The 23,066-nt window shown below is 38.2% G+C and overlaps 1 protein-coding gene across 1 annotated transcript in view; it reads right to left on the minus strand.

Moving 5' to 3' along the window:
* Positions 1–23,066, minus strand: part of LOC140340469 (BAR/IMD domain-containing adapter protein 2-like) — a 73,112-nt gene that overhangs the window by 35,139 nt on the left and 14,907 nt on the right. The window contains exons 2-3 of the mRNA XM_072425697.1: positions 14,376–14,451; positions 6,657–6,743 (exon numbers count right to left, since the gene is read on the minus strand). Of these exons, the coding sequence (XP_072281798.1) occupies positions 6,657–6,743; positions 14,376–14,451 (163 nt within the window). The remainder of the gene's footprint in view (positions 1–6,656; positions 6,744–14,375; positions 14,452–23,066) is intronic.

The raw sequence follows: 23,066 nt of genomic DNA on the forward strand, positions 1-23,066 counted from the left end.
TGAACTGCTGAGGAGGAAGCTTATTAGCAGGACATCCTGGTCACCAGGACGCTTAGACCAAGACTAGAAAATTCCTGATTGTCACAGAGTATAAACACCCAAAACATTATAACAAGTGCCTAAGTTTCTAAACTCAAAATTGCAGGATCTTTTCTGTATGCCTCATACAGGAAGCCTGAACTATTATCATTTTAGTATTCAAATGTTTCCAACAGCCAAATTACTTTCAGACCTGGCTTGGAAAATGTAATAGGTCTAAAGAAAACCTCCAAAGAAGAAACATCTACAAAAGAATTCCAAGCAGTGGAGAAAGAAAATGATAGAAGAATATCAACTCTGAAAATCAATGTTTTGCCCTAACCTTTTTCATTATTGCTGGAAAATGCAAGCACCATAAAGACCAAATCAAAGGATAGCCAGGATAGGGTAAGGATAAGAAATATTGAGAAAGAGTAAAGCTGCGTACACACGGCAAATTTTTCTCGCCCGATAATCGGTATCGGCCAATTATCGGGCGAAAATCTGCCGTGTGTACAGTCGGTCATCGTCCATCGTCCGACGACCGTCCTGGCGGATCCATGGACGATGGACGACGACCGATCCTAATGAAAGGGAAGGGGAGAGCGCGCAGCAGGGTGCCGCTCCGTCGCACTCCCCCTCCCCTCTCCATAGAGCATGAACGGTGCTGTATGTACAGCATCGTTCATGCATCGTGCAGTCTTTTCTCGTTGGAAAGGATCGTGAAAGATCCTTTCCAACGAGAAAAATTGCAGGTGTGTACGCAGCTTTAGTTGTCCAGGATTGAAGTTGGACTTACTAAGGTCAAGGGTTAGGGCGATCCACCAGAGTGAAGCACCAAGTCAGAGCAGATACAAGAACAAAGACATAGCAGAGATAAGGCTAGGCAATAATCAGACAAGACGACATGATACAGACAAAGAACAGGAGGTCAGCAGCTGGACATCCAACAGAAGTAGAGAAGTCTACTCACACAATAGGTGTCTTGATACCGGGACACATCAGGTGCAGGTTTCTCATAAGGTATACACCATGTATGTAATGACTTCACGTTAAAGATACGTGATCAAGTAAATGTATTACAGAGTTGTGCAAGTTCTTTCACACATGAAGGATTAACACATTGGTCTCAGCCGTAATGACCTCTTTGCCAAAAGGAAGTCATAATGACCCTCTCATGTAATTATTAGCAGTTGCTTGGAGATATAAATCTATCCTGAAGGCCATTGAATAATTCTTTATTTGTCAAGACAGTGATGGAAATGACTGCTATTCATCAGCAATAGTTCAATGCTGAAATTGCCGAAATCCAGTGCTTCTGTGGACCTCCTATTTTCGTAGCTGTATCTATCTTCAGTACTGTGATTGAGACTCAGCTACAGGACCCCATTTTTCTTTGCCATAGGGATGGGAAAAAAGGTGTTTGTAATCCAAATCAGGAGAACAACCTAGGGTGACAACACTACTGTATAGGCATAGTCAGTGATTGTTGTCACCCCAAATTTTGGGGATGCACATTACACAAATAGTTATTGGAGTCTGTTATAGGCCTCCCAGTGCTAAGGAAGAAATAGAGAATCAACTACTAGCACAGATAGAAAAAACAGCAGAAAGTGGAAGTGTTTAAATCATGGGGGATTTCAACTACCCTGACATTGACTGGAGTAATGGCACTACTGGAACAGCAAAAGGGAGGAAATGTGTGAATTTAATACAAGATAATGTTATGGTACAGTTTATAGAAGCCCCATCTAGAAATGTTACTCTGCTGGACCTAGATCTTGCTAACAATGCAGAGCTTATAACAAATGTGCATATGAAAGAGAATCTGGGTAGCAGTGACCATAATATGATTTCATTTATTGAAAGTTGTAATCAGGAAGCAAAACAGGAAGCATAAAAACATTTAATTTTAAGGGGGCAAATTTCCATTATTAAGGGCGGCTCTCTGTGACTTGGACTGGGAGACAATATTGTCCTCAAAGAACACATAACAGAAATGGGAATGTTTCAAAGTCTGTTCTACAAAAGCACACTGAAAAATATATTCCAATGAGTAATAATTTAGGAGGCTAAAATTAAAACCTATGTGGCTCACAGCTGATGTTAAAAAAGCCATAAAGGACAAGAAAAGGGCATTCCAAAAATATAAAAATGAAGGATCACCTTCATCGTTTAAAAACTATAAAGCATATAACAAAAGATGTAAAAATGAGATAAAATGCGCAAAACTTCAAAATGAAAGACAGATTGCAAAGGAAAGTAAGGCAAAGCCCCCAAATTTTTTAAATATATTAAAAGCAAAATGATCAGATCTGAGCATGTAGGCCCCTTAAAGGATGTCTCTGGGTTGGTAATTGGGGATAAAGAAAAGGCAGATTTAATAAACACTTTTTTTTAGCTCTGTGCACACAAAGGAAACTGGCAGAACTCAAGTCCAAATGCATAATAGCAATGCCACTGCCTTAAATGAGTCACAATGGCTCGGAACTGATATAATTGAGAAACAGTTGGGCAAAATTAAGGTTGACAAAGCACCAGGACCCGAAATATTACATCCACGTGTCCCCAAGGAGCCAAGCTCGGTTTTTTCAAAGCCTATATTTCTAATTTTTAGAGACTCTTTAGTCACTGGCATGGTACCGACGGGTTGGCGTAAGGCCAATCTGGTTCCTATCTTCAAAAAGGGAGCAAAGTCATTACCAGGTAACTACAGACCCGTTAGTTTAACTTCCATAGTTGGAAAGGACAAATTTTTATGAGGAAGTAAGTAAACAGGTAGACAGTGGAATAGCAGTTGATATAGTGTACTTGGACTTTGCTAAAGCATTTGACACTGTACCCCACAGAAGTTAATATGCAAGTTAGGGTCAATAGGTTTAGAAAAATCAATCTGTAAATGGATAGAGAACTGGCTTAAAGATCACATCCAAAGAGTAGTGATTAATGATTCATACTCTGAATGGTCTAAGGTTATTAGTGGTGTACCCCAGGGTTCAGCATTGGGACCTTTACTGATTAACATCTTTATAAATTATATTGAGTTTGAGATTAAAAGTACCATTTCTGTGTTTGCAGATGACACCAAACTATGCAATGTAATTAAGTCCATACAGGATGTCTATAATCTACAAGCAGACCTGGATGTACTGTTTGATTGGGCAGCCAAGTGGCAAATGACATTTAATATAGATAAATGTAAAATTATGCACTTGGGCGCTAACAACATGCATGCTTCATATTGTCTAGGGGGAATACATTTGGGGGAGTCAGAAATGGAAAAGGATCTGGGGGTTCTGGTAGATCATAGACTTAATAACCACATGCAATGCCAAGCTGCAATATCTAAAGCTAGTAAAGTACTTTCTTGTAATCAAAGAGGAATAGACTGCAGAGATGGAGACATTATCCTGCCCCTGTACAAAGCATTGGTCAGACCACATCTGGAATATGCAGTCCAGTTTTGGGCACCAGTTCACAAAATGGACATTGTGGAATTGGGGAGAGTGCAGTGAGGGCAACTAAACTAATAAAAGGAATGGAGGAGCTCAGCTATGAGGAGAGATTAGCTGAACTGAATCTTTTCTCCCTTGAGAAGATAAGGAAGGGTTTCTTCACTGTAAGGTCTGTATGGAAGTAGTTTCAGCAACTACTATATTTTGCTTTCAGAAAAAGCTGGATGTTGTTCTAGAAGCACAGAATATAACTTGGTATTAAGGATTTAAAGTAAATATAACAGTGACTGATGATCCTGGGAACATCGGATTGCCTCATGGAATCAGAAAGGATTTTTTTCCCCTGTTGAATCAAATTGTACCAGGTTTTTTTTTTTTTTTTGCCTTCCTCTCAACCAACTATGTCTTATAGGGTTTAATATCTGGGATATGATTATTTCCCTAGTGGTTGAACTTGATAGACATGTCTTTTTTCAACCTAACCTACTATGTAACTGTGTAAATCAAAAAGTATGGTATTGACAGAATCACCAGGTAAAAAACCTAAAAAGGAAACCAATAATTTTGATCAGGGTTTAGGTACTTTAAAACACAACTGAAGCTGTAATCACTGTGTGAATTTTAAAGGTATATGTGTTTGTATGAAAATTATTATTTATCAACAGACATTGTTTAGTGAGCCATTCATTACTTCCTAAATGGACCTTACATTTAAGTATGTAGGAAATATTCAATACCTCTCAATACAGGTCTCAAGTCGACGTGTGTGTATATTAGGAATTAATTCTTTTGGTTATGTTGTAAGGTATGCACCAACTAAAAATTTTACCCTCACGACAACAATAAGGATAGATATTGTTTCCAACTGTTTTTACCCTAATTATGACATTCTTGAGGGCAACGTGACTCAGATTATCTGTTGGTTCCAGAGAACTAGCACATTGTTAATCACGCAGCCGCATAGCTGGAATACTCCGTCATAGAAGTTGGTGTCTGCATAGATGACAGACTGCATTAATCATAGTATGGTGCACACATTGTGGTCCCGAGGTAAAGTTATAGAGAGCTTAAGTACGTCTGCAATACAAAAAACGCTTAAGCACCACAACAAACGGCACCTAGTGGGGTCTGCACATACCTTTGGAGGTCTTCTGTGGCCCAAAATGATGGTATTGTAACATAAATACTGCAAAACTTACTGGTTATGTTAAAAAAGTGCCTTTATGTTCTACATATTACTAATAGAAAGGCCAAGTACCATAATGATAGGTTAATGGCAATGTGCAGAATCAAGAGCAGGTAACAAGGTCATCATGCCACTGAAAAATGTATAAATTTGCATGTTAAGTTTCCCGGGGATTTAGGGCATCCAGGATTATTGATGGTAATATATCAAGTATAACCTCAACAAGAGAGAACATAACTAGCTTTGGCCTTTTTGGTGCTGTTAGGGCACTGGCAGATCACATTTAAAGAGAGATTTCAGATATACAAAAAATCTTGGGCAAGCCAAGTCAAATAACAAATGTTGTAAAATCTCAAAAATTTATTTCTCTAATATGCTTTTGGCAGACCATCTTTAAAAAAAGATGAATGCCTAGCCGTTGGGCTAATACAATGCTGCAAGGCTTTAATGAACATTTAAGTCTACAAGGAACATTAAAAGCACTTTACTAACTTTACCCCTCGCTCTACTAGCTGCCACTGCATTTTTCTTTCATCCAAGAGGTAGGGGCTGTGGGTGGGGACGCTCACATTCTTCCCCTTACAATGCAGGGCTGTTGGTGTTACATTGGGAGACATGATTAGTGCCTATGACCATAGCCCTTAGTTGCTTATGGAAGAGGCTAAAGGGGACCGATCACAGGGGGAGGGAGGCCTTAGGGAGCAAGGATATATGGTGAGAACCCATTTTTTCCCCATTAAATGGCTTTTTGCTGCCTGTGGCTTTGCAGCTTCTCCTTTCCTTGAAATTTTGATTGCCAGTATGGCAAAAGGGAGGTAGAAATATTGTACCTGGGTATGACGGAGGCTAATTGACTTTGAATAGACACCTGCTTATTTTAGGCAATTCCCTGAAGCATATAGTGGGAAAACAGGGCTGAGAGACAGGGAAAGCCATATGTGAAGGTCAGGGGGAGAAGCCCATGCCCTACAAGCCAGAGGAAAGTGATTGGGTATCATACAGTTGAAAGAAGAAGAACATGGGAAATAAGCTGCCCCCAGGGAGACCTCATACACATGTGTCTTTAATGCACAATATGTGGCCCCGTGTCCGTGTGTGTTGGTGCGAGGGGAGTTGTGTGGGGTCCATGGACAGGGTCATCGGCAATTACCATTCCTCTCTTTAGTCATCTTTTTTTTTTTTGGGGGGGGGGGGGTGTCAGGAGCACTGGTTTCTGGTTTCACCAGATTTATAAAAATAGATTTAAAAGAGTATTGCTTTAAGACACTAAAACTTCTTTGCTACTATGATTTCTTATCCATCAGGATGTATTCATTTTCTTGACAGAGGAGACGATCCTTTTCTATAGAGACACATACTGCATTTAGGAGGCTATATAATATAACTTCCTCTGCTCCTGGAGACAGCAATAAAATGAATAGAGCCGAACCCTTATGAATTGAATTCATGGCTTTCCTGACATAGAAAGCAGCTTCATGGAATGTGTTACAGCCATTGACTTAAAGCAAATTGTTTTGCATAACTTTGAAGGTCACTTGGGCAACAAAAGGTGTAAATGGAGACAAGTAACCCTGGCATGAAGAGGGAGGCCATGGGACTGACTATCGGCGCACCTCGCCCATCCATTCTGTCAGTGTTAGAGAGGACTGAACACGTTTCCAAGACAGCAAAATGGGGAATGTAATTTAATTTCAGAAAAGAGGGGAGCTGGCAGCAATGTCAAGGAGGGAACGGAGCAAAAACTGAGGATTAGGTAATTTTACATTCCCCTCGCAGGAGCCACACCATATTTTACATCTAAGCAATTGGATGTGAAAGGAGAGAGTTAACAGGAATTTCTGGCTCTCTGCAGGAAAGCAGAGCTTCCTGTTTAATCAGCTTTGCCATGAATCCCTGATCTTGAAGGGTCCTAGACACTAAACACTCAATGCATTAAGGAGCCAAGTGCAAGGCTGGGGGAGGGAGTTGATATTACTAAATACATACAAACTACTTACCAAGCTCCTTAGATCCTTGGCTGATGCTTGCAAGTTCGCCAAGTTTCACAAGGGCATCAAAGTAGCCTTTTGCTGCTACTGTAACACCTGCAAGGCAAAGGATATTACACTAAGTTTTAGCAACTGTTCATTTATTTCATATAGATTTTACATAGACATTATCTTATACCTAATACCCAAAGTAACTATTAAGCTCTTCAAGACAGGTGAACATAGACTATCATGGAAAAACCTGGGAGATCCAGCAGACCTAGAATGAATTTTCTGAAATCATCTGATATTAGTTGGCATATGTTTCCATATCTATTTCAGGTTTTCTGGAATACCAAAGTTATTTCATTATAGTCTATCTTTTCCAGTCTTGGAAAGCGTTAATGAAAAAAAAAACATATGTAGTAAATCAGTCTCCGCAAATTACCTGTTGCTGGGGCACTGTAGACTGGGGTTATGGTAGACATAGACATTCATGTTTCTGTTTATAGTAGAACTGGAAACTTTATTTTCTGGGTATGGGACCCCTATATTACTGCAACTGAATGCTTAAACTACAAGCAAACATAAGGCAGCACTTTGAATGAAGTTCAAGATCATTTCAATCATGTAACTACTGAGGAAGCAACCACTTCGGGGTGGTCCTTACTACTTTTCCTCAATCAAACATTGGCACCCCTCCAATGTTCCCCCAGTAGCTGAAGTTCACCTGGTCTTCCATCCTGTGCAGGGGTAGCATAGAGGTTAATGAAAATATTACCTCCTCCAACGTCAGGTCTTCCCCATCCATACCCCTCCTCCAAAGCCTCCTCCTGAGGTTCCCCACATGTAGTCACAAGACATATGAAAAGTCTCAGGAGCAAAACAGCAGGTGGCTGCACAGAAGAGGTAATATAATTTTAATTGTCTGTTGCACTACTGTGCATGCAAGGAGGAAGGGGACTCATGGTGACCACAATGTATATGATCCAGAAACACAACCCGCCCACTCCCGAGCCTGCGATCCGTACAGGGGACATGGACAGAGCTGCGGACCACCAAAATTTTCTCCTGGTCGACCAGTGTTCTATAGACCACCGGTTGGCGACCGCTGCCCTATGTCAGCACAATAGGAAAAGTAGGGGGCTTCAATTTTTGTTGAAGGTCCCATGATTTGTAGTTATGCCCCTGCATAATTCATTCATTAAATTCAAAAGATTAAAAAATGTCAAAAAAGAAAATCAATTTTTGGAATAGGAACTTTGCTGGTCGTGATATTATATTGAACATTTTTATCAGAAAAACCATCAATAAACCAAAAAGTAGCCCCAGGCCTGATAAATCTTTTTGGCTGGTACAACAGGAAACAGACAGTACTTAGTGTAAATTACTTTGATCATTGTAAATTTTGTAGAAATTCTACTTTTGCATATGATTTTTATACATTTCATAGTTAGTTTACTGCTACATCCTGCAAGGCCATAACCATTGTCACAAAAATGGGTGATTGTACACTGGTAAAAAAATACATCTTTGCTGCTCAACAATTCACAGTGTTTTGAAAGTTTCCAAAACGATTGCATATATATTACATTTGGAAACAGACTCACCGTGGTTATGAATTTTGAGAAAAAAGGTTGCTCCACATTCTCTACTCCAAATAAATTGTGATTTCTATACACTGCACTGATGGTGGCCAACATGCCTACAACAGGTGTACACAGTGTGGAATAAATGACTCAATATCATTAGTTGTAATAGGTATGGTGGTCCCTATGAAGAATGTCGCCCTTACAGATAGCAAAAAAGTTCATTGGTGTCAGTTAAACTGACTTGAGACCTAAATCGCTCATGGAACCCTCAGCAACCTCTGGAGGAACCCTGGTACACTACTATAAATCATGGGCTCTAGATGCCAGGTTTTAGATGCCAATTGATCTTGGAGCATGGCTCAATGGAGTAAGCATAGTTTGTAGGAAAACTGAGAGTGAAAGCTTTAGGAAGATGGGGAGCTGCAATGCCTATGCGTATCGAACTGGTCTTCCCGGAGGGAGCCTTTATAACTTGCACATGGTGCTGAATGGCATAAAGATTGTTTTCAACATGGAATGAAGATATGACAATAGTTGGGTAGAGGCATACATAGAGATATCAATCGTATGACAACAGTCCCTAATTAGAGGAATCCCCAAGAGAAGTGTGCTGCTACAGAAAAGAAGCAGCATCTTGTTTGTAGGAAAAAGTAAAAGTCGACATGTGAGTGAGAAAGAGTTAGGATGTACTGGTGTTTCCTGGTTCTGGTGGACCATGGCACTGCTATGTTTACCTAAGGATACCTTAGGTTCTCCAGGTACAGAAAAAGGCTATAACCATCTCTCAATCAAGAGTAAACCTGGATAAACTGCTGGATGTGTCTGTTATTCTAAATATGATTTCTGTTCTTCTGTATTTTTTATAATAATTCTTTATATTTTATATAGTTCTGGGACTGCTTATCCTTTAATTTGTTAAAGCTTATATGAAGTTTTACTGATTTAGTTTACATGCACTTAATTTCCAAAGCAGTGAATTTCTTTCTTGATCTAGATCTAGAAACCTTTAAACTTTGAAGTATTGTTATAACTCATAATCAGTAAAAAAACAAAAAACAAAAAAAAAGAAGCATAATATTAAAATTATTTAATCATTTGTTAATTTGCTAATTTTGTATTTTTGTGCTTTTTGAAAATGATCAAGTAAAATAAAATAAAAAAGCACAGATGACTAATGGAACAAGTAGATATCAAAAGATTATTTATCGTAGGTAGTAACCCACAACTTCCTGTAAGATTATGTATCATATCTAGTCATAATTGTGTCTCTCCACAGATATCGAAGATAATTGAATACAGTACATATTTCTGTGCTGGGTAACAGGGTTTACCACGTGCAAGCCAACTTTAATCCAACTCAGCTTCACATGTGTGTAATAATTTGGGGTCAGTTTTATTTGAAATGTTTTCATTTTAAACTGATTTTTTTAATGTGTCAAATAGAATAGTTTTTCAGTGTAGGACTGAAATCAATCATTTGTTTTTTTATGGGTGATACAGATATTTTAAACATCAGTGCTTCATACAACTACATACCATAGGCCAAAACATTTTTACTTTCTCCCTCAAGGTGCATTTTAAGCGAAAGAATTACCAACAGATCCAGACAGGTCTACAGGAAGCTGACATTCTCATGATAGGCACAAATGACAGCATACACATGCTTGTGCTGTCCTGTTACCGCTTAATATGTGTGATGACTCCTACAGTTATCTTTGCCACTTTCTGACTATAAACCAAGACGAGTACAATATGAAAGTAAACGTTACCTTTAGAGCTAGCAGACACACGTTGTGACTTTTACTACAGGTTCATGTCTTCACAGATACAGCCAAAAGATTCCACGAATATGCCCCATATTGATGTATGCAATAACTGTATAACATACATGGTTTGTAAGCCACACCTTACTAAATGTACTGGAGAATTAATAAAATGTGTCCGGATCAAGGACTGGAGTTGGACCTAGATAGAGAATTAAGAACCTGGAGAAAGTATGCTTTACAAGTTCAGGATTATTTGGCCTGCGTGCTTGGAGGCCACTGTCTGACAGTTATTTTTATATTATGAATTATTTTTTCTGGGTTATGTTCTGGAATGTAGTCAGTAAATTTAGGAAAATAAGCACAGACTATATTAGCTTGAACATTACAATCTGTGACCATGACAAGGTGAGTTACATGCACCTTCACACTTGGAACTACCTGGTGCTTGCTTGCTCACAGCAGCTGATTTAGTGCAGAAGCTGACAAGTCCAGAAAAGTTACATTTTTGCACAAGGAGCAGAAAAGGGTACATATTAAATCTACAGATTTGTCCTTTATGTTACCTTTCTTAATCTTGCAGATTTGTATTGACTAGGAAATTGTCCATCATAATGGCAGGCCAATGGAAGCACACCTTAACACTACCCAGAATGTTGTCTGTCGTCCAAATGGCCTGGGAAAGGAAAGTTTCTGAGGGTACTGCAGCTATTTGCAGGCACCTCCACTTTAAACCGGAAGCAGTTACATTTATTCCCCCCCCCTCCTTTACATTTTTGGAGGCTTCTGGGGCAAAACCATAACTATATAATATTACAAATTATTTATTATACCAAAATCTGTAACTGTAGGACTAAAAACATGGTATGCTTCCCCTGGAATAATGACTGGGAAAGACCTACGCATTACCTAGGATAAAATCAGACCAACAGCAAACCACAGCGTTCTACGTCAAGTCCAACAGTATATGACCCATTTTTGCACATGGCTGCAAGCACATCACCAAAGGTAAAATGTTGCTTTGAGCCGCATGGTTGTTGCCTGTAGATGTGCACCACAAACATACACGTGTTCTGCTCTTCTGGCCACCAAGCAGAAGTTTCGTGTGCAGCTGGAAGCTTTTAGCTGCATGGTTAGACATTGTGCTTCTAAAAGGGCCCTAGGTTTAGAAGGTTTACCGGGATATGATCTACTTTTGGTGTGGCTACGGTGGCTAAGCACCTTCATCCTCTCCATGACCATAGTGGCAAAAACTGAACCCCTAATCCAACTCTGGAGGCATTGAAATAACAGCTTTAAAAGAATACAGATTTGCTTTAAAAAAAATATTCAATATGTCACATTTAAACTCAGTTTGATAAATTTTAGCATACCCCATACCCAATGGAATTTAGTTTTTAAATGCTTGACTTAGTACACTTCCATAGTTTCTAATATTTTTTGGACAATACCAAATTATCTACTGCCAAACAGTCTGTCATTCGTTTAGTTTCCAAAATCTAAACTGCTAACAATGGAATTCACATAAAGCTGCCACGTGTAAGCTAGATCTTAACCGTTTCCCATAACATGCTTTCTCCCAGGAATTTCCTTGTAACAAAACACCTGTGTCCAGTCATATATGATGAGAAGTGCACAGATTAAGATAGCAGACATTCAGAGATGAGATTAGGAGACATTCTGACAACTATATTCTCTCTCTTATATATACAACAAAAGTTAATATTCGGATTGAGCAGGAATTTTTTAGCTGCCCTTATTATGGTTATTCAGCTTTATCACAGTGGTTTTACCTTCCCCAGTTCTTTTTGTCAGGAAACTCAAATGCTCAGTTATATCTTGATGGGGATGGGGGGGGGGTGTCATATGAATATTTAGGGAGAAAGAAAATATTTGTACAAATTTGCAATAACGGTCACCCAAAACAATCATTATTGGCAGATTGATACAGCCAAGACCTAATCAAAATGAATTAATCTGTTTTTGGTGAACTAAACCATTAATATAGAGGTATGCAAATAATTACACAACAGCCAAACTGCTATTATCTAAAAAGCAGCAGACTTTTTTTTAGTTTCATGCCAATGGACTTCTATGGTAAAATCTGTTTCAACAAGATGCTTCTGGGATCATATAAATTACAGGTGCAGCTGACCTCCTTTTGACCTTCAATTGACTCGCTTAAAGCTGCCTTGTATTCCCATAGACTTGTATGGGTAGAGGAGCAGTTCTAAAGCTGATCCTGGTCCTACACTTTACCCATATTTATCTGTACATGTAATTCTGCTATTAATTTGTTTCTGAAATATATTATCCCCATGTGTGTGAGACATATGTTCCAACTGGGAGCAAGACAAGTTGTTACATTTGTCTAAATCATCATAAATCAGAGCTTAATTACTGTTTATCTTATCTTGTTGGAGAATAAAACAAGTGTCCTAATGTCTGGGGCTTTGTAATCCTTGTCATGCACATCATATTGTTGGTAACACGGGTGGAAAAATGTCTGCTTGTAATTGAACAAGTGGATGTCTCTGCATAAACAACCAGAAAGCCTTTCTCAAAAAATAAGACAAGTAGAAAAATTATTATATTTCTAAGTTTTAGCAACCAGAGTGACTTTGCTGGCACAAAAGAGAAATCTACAGGTAGGACGTTGAACCCTAAGGAGAAATGGCTGTTTTACATAATGGGCTTAATTTATCAAGCCTCACCAGGGCTGGAGACTATCATGACCTTGAATGGATCTGGTCCATAACTGAAAACAATTGCCAAAATATTAGCAAATGATTTTATGAAATCCAATCCACCAATGTTCACCCATGATACTCTATCTTCTAAAGGCCTGGTGAGCTTTAATAAATCTGGGTGGCTTAATATTTTAGCTCTCCATTGTACTGTGCATGCACCAATGGCCAAAGAGGACCACCATTTTCTCAAAAGTCCTCCATGGAGCTGGAGGGAAGAAGGCACCTCTTTTGGATGCATCAATGACAGGTCCTAAGTATGTTTCATAATCAGCATGGAATACTTGTTAATAATGGCAGTAGCTTACCACCCACCAAGGAGTTTAGTTCCTCTAACATTTTGCAGCTGTAGTAGATGACAAGGTTTATTGCATTTATGACCTAAAAGCATACCATGATTTGAGAACAAAGTCTACATCAGTTAAAGCTAAATTCCAAATCTTTGCAATAGTACTCTCCTATTATGCATCAATATGGCATCCAGTTTTTCTTCAGTTGTTAAAGTAGTCTAAAATGAATACTCTATTTTTTCATTAACATAGTTAATTGTTTCCTTTGCATATCTTGTTTGTAACACAGCTTCCTTCTCTTTGGCTGCTATCCTCTCATCCTATGTATTATCGCCAGCCCTTTAAGAGTCTCTACAAATTATTGCCAACAGCAACAAAAATAGGCAACACATTTCAGGGTCCAAAAGAACTCCTCTTCATCAGGGATCAAAAGGAATGTATGACACCTAAAACAGGCAGTACTGGCAGGGAAAACTCTAAAAGTTTGTTATTTAAAATATTAACATTTTTAAAGCGTAACTAAACTCAGATATTTCACTTTAAATAAAAGTTGTTTTTTTTTATTAAATGCAATAACCTTTTTTCTTTTGCATGAGCAGTGAGATCGGCAAGTTTTTTCACAATCTACGTCATCTGATTTCGCCCCTGCGCAGTATGAGATTCACCCTGCGGGTGAAGCAGGAAGAAGAACATGAAAGAAGAAAGGAGACGATGGTGGCACCTGGAGCTCCCTCTGCGCTGGGCCGAAGAGGGATACCAGGACGACACAGGACCCGATGGAAGAAACCTCTTGATGGACAGACTGATCTGCAGGATTGAAGGTGTGATTTTATTGTTTTGGGTTAGTTTTGGGTTTACTTTCGCTTTAAGTCTCCTCTCCCCTAGTGATCACAATATACATTAAGCATTTGCAGAAAGTCAGGCTGTATGTATCAGAAATGAGTAAATACAGTCAAGTTTACTGGATTTGCATAATTGTGCTTTCTCTAGATACCAGAACACTGAACCAGGAGATAGATAGATAGAGTTCAGAAACCATTATGGAGTTTTCTAAGCAAAGAACCTACCAAACCCTGCTTAACTTAAAGCACTCTAAATGAAATCATAGCCAGTCCATCCTAATAGAAAGTAGGGAAGGTGATTTATTCTTCTGAGTGCTCTGTGTGTAAATCTGAGCTTGAGCCATTGAATGCTGTAAAACATTTTGTTTTTGTTCATTATGGCAGCTAAATATAGACAGGTAAACATATACAAAAACTGGTTGAAATGAAATAAAACATTATTATGGAGCATTTCTAGTTATTTGTTACAGAAACGCAAGCATGCCCTTATAGAGTTCAATGTTTTATCAAATTACCTGAAAGTGCTTTTTCATAATGCTTGCCCATCGTCACAAAATTCTTTAGGCTTGGGTTGAATTGGTCTAATATAACCTGTGGAGGAGAATTACAGTACATTAGGCAAACATTAGGCATCAGGCTCAACAAACATCCTTTGGTAGAAAACAAAGTTGAGTTTTTTTTATATAAACAAACAAATTCATCAAACGGTGCTTATAGATAAAAGTAATGTACTTGAACAGATAACACATAAAACTGACAAGGGTGTATAATCTTTCTTTATAACCTAAAATCAATAAAATTGCATCCTGTGAAAAAACAAACACACAATATAACTATAATGGATTAAAGCAGAACAAGTTTCCCCTTCTGCAAACAAACCAGGAAAACAGATCCCTGATATATTTACTGACACGGAATGCTTTATTTCTGACACATATAGCTCTACCTCTGAACAGAGTATGACCTAACCAGGCATAATGAACCACTACAAGGACTAACTGCTGTGAAATGAGGGGGGGTTGTGGTATTATGTCTATTTTAGATTTTTATGTTCTTATTAGATTTCAATTTAATGCTAGTTTGTCCAGAACTGACTAGCCCAGCCCAGCAAAGAAGTCTTAAAGAAGCCAAAAATTATTTTGCGATATTTGCAGGTAGTTCTTGCAACAAATGGTGTCAAAGCGCATCTACAAAAGGAAAGATACAATACCAATAACACTGCATTGGAGGGGTCTGCTGTCCGAAAGAAAGTTAAAGCAACACTACAATTTATTAATTAGATATGGACTACCTGGAGACTGGTTAAAAGTAATTAGATATTCGTTTCATAGGAATAGTAAATTATTGCAAAGAGCAGTAGAAGGACCAGTCCATTCAAAAGTACAATTTTAGTTACTGGTAGAGTCAGCATTTGTAATGTTATCTACATGGTCAGCATCTTCTAAAAACAGAAATATACAATTTTGTTGACAAACTGACCCTATATTTACGCTAAAAAAAGATGTCTGTCAAATGATACCCTTCATAAACTCCAGAAATCCTGGTTCAGAGGAAGGAATTTATGATACTGCAAATTTCTTCTCTCTACAGCTCACATGTTGAAACTGCTATGGTTCAAAAGTGTCAAAGTTAGACACTGATAAAAATGTAGTTCCCGTTTAACACTCCACTATTTCCCAGATTCTGCTGCCTTTAAACTGTTTTATAAAAAGGCTTTAGGGATTTAGGGTTTGCAGTTCTCCAATATAGCCACTTTACCATTACCTAGTGATAGGCCCACATTCTAGTGTAGCTTTTCTCACCTATTTAAATGTTTGGAAACCCTTGAAAACGTGACATAGATAGTGACATTACCCCAAGCAGTACAGAAGGTTATGGTGAGTGGAGTATGGGGTACATACCTAAATTTACTAACATTTTGTACCCAAAGATTATTATTTTTATTGTAGTAAAACTACTCGGAAAACGGAGGCCTAAATAAATCAGCCAGTCCTGCATGTGTGCCTAGCCTTTGGTCCAAAACCTTTTGGCTGGTATTTGTAAGTGATGTAGCTATGGTCATGGACGGTTACTCTGCTAGAAAATACAGTAACACATGCCAGACAATCAGACTGTTTTATAGTATAATACAAATCAGTCCTGCATTCTAGCAACGTGAATACCAGATTCCACTGCAGGTGAGATTTGTATTTTTAGCCTCTTTTTGGCAACACAGGCCTAAATATCCAATTCACAATTATAATTTCACATGTAGTTGGAAAAATATCTTCAAAGAACAATTTTTAAATATTTACTAACTTTTTAGAATGTAAGAAAATCGGCATAGTTTAATGATTTGATCTTTCCACTGTTCATAACACTGCATGCAGAAATTGATGCCAATTGTGGAAAATGGCGTGTATCTTCCTTTTTACTGAAACAATGGGCATACCAAGGCTCAGGCTATACTTTGACTATGCTATATAATGTCTATAACACATCGTGCATCATATAAAATTAAAGGTATTTGGTTTCTATATACCTTTACTTTGTCCCCAAGAATTCCCATTTCTAAGATATTCATACTTCCTGCTTGTATATTAAATGCCAGCCTATAGGCAAGAATGGGACTTCACAGAGACATAGTCAATGTACGTGGATACAAATACATTTTACTTAAAAAAGACACTTGACAAAAGATGCTTTCTTGGAAAATGAGCAAAGTTTTTTGAGGTTCTAAGGTTTTCATAAATGCCCTGTTTGACCGAGGTTTACCAAATTTGGACCCTTAGAAAAAGGTTTAGAAAATAGATTATACTGATAAAAAAACATGAGCTGTACCCAAAGCCCAGTTTAGGCAAAAGATTCTTTGGCAACCCCACCATTCTAACCAACACAAATAGCTTTATAAAGTAATTTGTGAACAGTTCAGAAAGAAACCCTGAACCCTACACTTTCAAGGGGCATGGTTGAGGGAATCACCATGGCTTTTAACAGACCGAGAAACTGAAAAACCTCCATTGGATTACTCTCCATTTGTCCTACCATGTGTCACACCACCTGTCAAACCCCAAACAACCCACACAGCTAGGAATCCCATTCTACTATTCTGTGCCTGAGTAATACTCCCTCTTGGTTCACCAGCAACTAGTCAAGAAAAATGATGATCTCCAATGCAAAAGCTGAAGGCGGATCCGTAAAACAGAATTCAACAAAGGTCAACCAAAAAAGTGCCACCAGCTTGACTACGGATTGTGTGCAAGTGATGAGAACATGAATTACAAACCTTTTTATCAGATACAGAACTTGTATTCCATTTCTATATTTAGTTCTTTGACTGGAGTTCTATATTAATCAAATAAAAAATAAAATATTTATACTTGCAGGAAGAAAGAAACAATTGAGCAGGAAATAACATGGCAAGGTGACACGGTTACTTGGATGCTATACAAATGTTTTTTTATTATGTGTGACTTCATTAGGACTCCCTGGTAATACCCTTTTCAAAGGGAATCCCCACTGGGGTGGTATGGAAAAAATGTGATGGCTTGCATTGGTCATGACTCAAGCCAAGTCTTTAACCTTTCTATATCTACAACTGTGATAGATGGTCTTGCTAATCTACACTGCCTGGTCATTTTTTTTCCCATACAGATTTAAATTAACCCCCCCCCCCCCTAGTTTCACACAAAAAGCGTTACATTTTTTTGCATGGAAATTTATTTTACATTGTAGGCTCATATCTCTTAGGCATAACTCAGCAAAATATGTCCAATATTTATTAAATTTAATAATAAACTTTAAACAAAAAAAAACACAAAAATCTGTTTAAAAAAATAGTCAAACATGTAATATACTGTACAGTAGCATGTTTAATATATATATATATATATATATATATATATATATATATATATATACACACACAAACACACATATACACTGACGCATGCACCAACGTCACTGGGAAACCCCGGAGAATGTCTCTATGGTCGCCAGCTGAAGATCAGAGGAAGAAGATGTGTCCCAAGGAGCTGCAGGGACTAGCAGGACGCTGAGGGACAACAACGGAACAAGGTAAATTAGTTTTTTTAATGTTTTTAGCGACCCCGAGTGTTTGTGTGACTCGGGATTACCGCTTTTTGCATGGTAAATCTATACTCGGGAATACCGCTAGGGGGGTTAATTTACTACCAAGATCTTTTATTGATAATGGTAGAGTTGGACCACTGCATAAAGTGTTCTCCAGCACTCACAGCACTGGATATGACACAAAATTGAAAAAAATTGCTAACAAATAGCAAATAACTTTTACGAAATCCATTTTATGTTTGCTGATTCACTCAGTGTGAAACAACCCCTAAGGGTTATGGTTAGGGTTACCTGTTAGTTAATAAAGAATAAATATTAAATAGATGGCTCGGGTAAAGATTTTAGAGCAGAACTTCAGCCAAAAAAAGTTATTTTGTTCATGAGCTTTAATAAACTTTGATCATACTTATAAATAAGACACAGGTGAAGAAGCTTTAGAATTTTAACTAATTCTCAGTGCAAAAGCCTCACAGAAAGAATTATCAACACTGGGCCTCCTGGTACCCAAATGTGCCTCTTCTACCATGCAGATATAAAAACCACATTATACAAAGCAAAAGTTTAAACTAACAAATGTTTTATGTGATGCCACAATTAACTGCTAGTGTAAAAGGAAAGAGATCGTGCAGATTATTTTTTTACCTGGGGCTGTGTTAATGAGCACTGATTCTCTGATCTTTGTACTGTTCTGTTTATCAACACCAGCTAATATGTTTTAATAAGAAGTGGTGGGTGAGAGTTCAGAACGTACACAGTGTGCACATTGTTCATTAGATACTTGTTGCTCCAAATACTGGTGGTAGGTAAACAAATGCAATGAACCTCTAATAATGTACTTGTACCTTGCATACAACAACATAAACAAAGTAACACTGTACCAGAGACCTATTCCAGGACTTATAATTAGGATTTTTTTTAAAGAAGAGGCAGCTGTTGCTAAAGTACATTGAATAACACCTTCATTCATTTCAACAACCATATCATGCTGAAGGAAAAGATTAAATCCAATAAAGCCAACCCCAATCCAGCGACTCCTCCATTGCTGCATTTCTCCTCTCTCCTAACCCCCAGTTAGCTATGTGCCAGATGACAATGGAGCTTACACATGATTTATATGGTGTCTTCTTTCCCACATGACAGTGAATATATAGGCCTGATGTCTGGCCACAAGGACCGAGTGCTCCATCACTAGAGAAGGTCACATGCTGCACCATACTTGGAAGCACTGGCTAATATTAAAAAAGGGGATCATCTATATAAGCGTAAATGGTATGCCCTGTTACTGTGATGACAAACTGCATGGGTGATACGGCGTCAGAAAGAAAGCTGGTTATTTTGTTTCACTATGGAAAAACTATATGTTCAGAAATTCTAAAGAATCCATCCTTTTACATCTTTACTCACCCCAAGATGTCATCCAGTAAACCATGATTTAAATACCTGGTTGTTTCTATATAATTATTCATGACCTTCTCTAAGGCTGATAATAGTCGCACAGGCTCATTCTTCCCCTGAAGAAGCAGGCACGCCTCTGAAACGTGTCAGCCACATATGAAAGACAAGCATTCCTCTTTTAGATTACCAGCTTAGCCTAACCTTTTGCTGTGATTATCTGGTTTTAATCATTTTTAAATAAACATTGGATGCTTTAACTAATATAGTTTAGGCCAGTAATTCGCCACTGTTCATTTATGTGGTTCTTTTAAGGTCGTCAAAGACACCTTTCTTTTTCAGTATTTGTTTTTCAAATTTATACTATATTAGGGATATAGCATATGTTCTTGGATCTATTAGGAGAAACTTTATCTTTCTTTCTCAAGTAAATGATAAGTAAGACAACCAAATGGTATCAGTGCATAAGGCCAAATCAATGTGGAGTTAATTCTTGACTTTTGTAGGTGACCAAAAAATGGCGAGATGGAATTCCACCCTACTCAATCCATATCGGACCAGATTTTAATACAGCCATTACTTACATTAATAATTTTATTATTATTATTATTATTATTATTAATAAAAATGATTTATAGAGCGCCAATATATTAGGCAGCGCTGCACACGCCTTTTATTTATGCCTACTTGTTATCAGGTTTAAAACAAAGTACAAATAGCAATCCCAGAATCCAAATGTTCTGTCTAAAGAAATAACAATTTGTATCCAGTTTTGCTCTTTGCAAAACTTATTTTTGCAGCATCCCACTTATTCCTTTACCTGGCACTGCCATCTCCCGTCTTGCACAATATAGTGGTGGTGAAACATGGCTGCTCAGACACCCCAGCATTTTTTGTTTCACTTCGCCTCTACACATAAGTGGCCAGGAAGAAGGTTAGAAAGGTTTAAGATGTTACATGTTGTGCATTTGGAGAAGGTGCAGTATAGTAGAAATTAAGTTTAGCATCCAAACAGAAAGCAGAGCCCAAATATATAATGGGTAATACAAAAATATTATCCTTTTTAATAGGTCCTTTGAGGTGAAATGTGTAAAGCCTCTTAAATTTAGTCTGTTCTCCAGCAAAGTATTTAAAGAATGATTTATTCCATCCTGGGTGGATTCTGGGATGCTCAGCATTTGATGCCATTTGATGCTGTCTAATCCGTCTAGTCACATGACCACATAAACTAAGCATTCTCATCACTGGAGAGCTGCAGGACGGAGCAGTTTAGTGTCAGTTGGACCCCAGCAGTGTGGGAGTCGACTCACTATGTTCAAGCAAGCATATAATGAATTCCTGGCTTGTTACACAGTGTTCATTGGAAACTGCTGGCTTACAAAAGATGCAATGAAAGAAACATGAGCAAAATGTGTGCTATTCTTTATGGATACAAGAAGCAACAAATAAAGCTCAGTTATGCTTCTGTTAAATATGAACTTTTTATTGACACAGTTGAACCAGAAATAATTCTATATTTTGCATTGCTGTCTCTTGGGGTAGTTATGAACTACTGGAATTTACAGTATTATTTTCAGTATTGTTTCTTTAACTAATAGGAAGGTCCACTTTTTAAGCAGTTGTAGAAGCCTCTGCTTTCCTTACAATATTTGTTGCATCTATTCAATGCCTCGATGCTACAAAGTTAATCCATTCCGATTTCCTAATCATATATATAGATATATATTTGGAATAAAGTGGAACTAAACCTGCAATTACTCGCCCCAACCCAGTTCCATTGCAAGGCGTCACCATCTTCCCAAAGACGCTCTTGGGTCACCTTTAATGGCTGTTCCAGAATGATGTACCTCCTGTGCTTACATGCTAGAGTTAATAAAATTCTCAGCATGTGCAAGAGAAGCCCAGATTGCTGGGTTTCATTGGGTGACCAATGCCAAGTTGCGCATGAGCAGTTCAGCAGACTTTGGTAGTGAACAGACAGGTAAAAGTAGTGATCGCATGAAGAGACAGGGATGCCTCTTAAAAGTTGGAATATAGTTCCAATTTAGGGATGAACTCTAGCCTCACCATGTACAAGTGGAAAAATATCTCTCCATGCAGGCTTCTATCCTTTACTGAATTGGTTACTCTGATTTTACTGCACATTCTGAGTTTCCTCTCAATGTACTTTTAAAATTGCAACCTTCTTCTTTTGAAACTTAAATTTATGTTATCCTGGCCCCGCTGATCCAGATGGCCAATGATCCAAACAAGTAATAGAAAAAGGAGGAAGATGGCCGTGAAGTAATGGGGATAGGCGAGTATAAAAAGGGTTAGGTGAGTATATAAAGGGTTTAGTTCTGTTTTAGAAAAGGGATGTTGGAGTAATTTTAAGGGCAAACGTTCTCTTTCTGGGACAAACGGAAACCTTATTTAGCCTACCAACAGCTAAACAAATAAGGTAAGCCTTGATTCTACAGGAATTCTACTGAAAACAACATTTTATTGTATAATTCTATGGGATGAAGTTGGACATTGGCTGCTGAACATGGCCCTGAACACAAACTTTGATCCTACCTACATTGTACATGAAAATTGTACCTTGTAATTACAAAAGAATCTACTGGAATTCAACCTGAAAACAAAAACTTCTACTTTGCAATTATTCTTGAAATTGGAATGTTGAGGAGGAACTGGGAAGGCAAAATATCAGCAATTCCGCCATCCCAACATGTATCTGAAATCTGCCTAATGCCAAGCACCCATCCCACCCATAAATCATGATTCCATTAGAGCTGATGAAGGTGTTAATCATGTCTGATTTGGGAATTTAGGGTGGTAAGGGCAAAATTGGGTGTTCTGCGTTGATAGCCTAACCCAGGGGTCAGCAACCTTTACTATCAAAAGAGCCATTTTGCCTCCTCTTCTACTAAAGAAAAATAGTCTGGAGCCGCAAAACATAACACAGTTTATAAACTTTTAAAAGTTTTAATATTTTATTAATTTTACCTGTTACAACAAGTGTGCATGTGTAGGCCTACTTTGAAATAAATTAAACACTAAACTATGCCCCTAGAAGCCTCCAGCTTCTAACTTATCATCCTGTTACATTAGCTGGAGGCTTCTAACGTAACAGGGTAGATTTTTTTGATGGGCAGAGTTCTTCATGTTCTGACGATGCCTTAGCGATGCAATGCAATGCAAGGGGTGTTAGCCACAGGTGTGGCATTTTGTTCACCTGTACCCCCCAATCTTGAGTAATTGGGGTTCAGGTGCTAGAAGCCTCCAGCAATGTGTAACAGGGTAGATTATTTTGATGGGCAGAGTTCTTTATTTTCTGACGATGCCTTAGCGATTCAATTGTAGGTAGTGTTAGCCATAAGTGTCCCCCACTTGCACCTCTATTTTGGTCACCTGTACCGCCTCCCCCCCCGTTCCAGAGAAATTGGGGTTCAGATGCTAGATGCTTCCAGCAATGTGTAACAGGGTAGATTTTTTTGATAGGCAGAGTTTTTATAAATTTTTAGGAGGTGTTAGCCACAGGTGTCCCGTACTTGCACCTCAAATTTTTTTCACCTGTACCCCCGTTTCCAGATAAATTGGGGTTTAGGTGTTAGAAGCCTCCAACAATGTGTAACAGGGTAGGGGTTTTTTGATGGGTGGAGTTTTTAGGAGGTGTTAGCCACAGGTGTCCCCCACTTGCACCTCTAATTTTGTTCACCTGTACCCCCTTCCTGTTCCAGAGAAACTGGGGTTCAGGTGCC

Source organism: Pyxicephalus adspersus, chromosome 11, assembly GCF_032062135.1.
Source record: "Pyxicephalus adspersus chromosome 11, UCB_Pads_2.0, whole genome shotgun sequence".
Classification (NCBI taxonomy): Eukaryota; Metazoa; Chordata; class Amphibia; order Anura; family Pyxicephalidae; genus Pyxicephalus; species Pyxicephalus adspersus.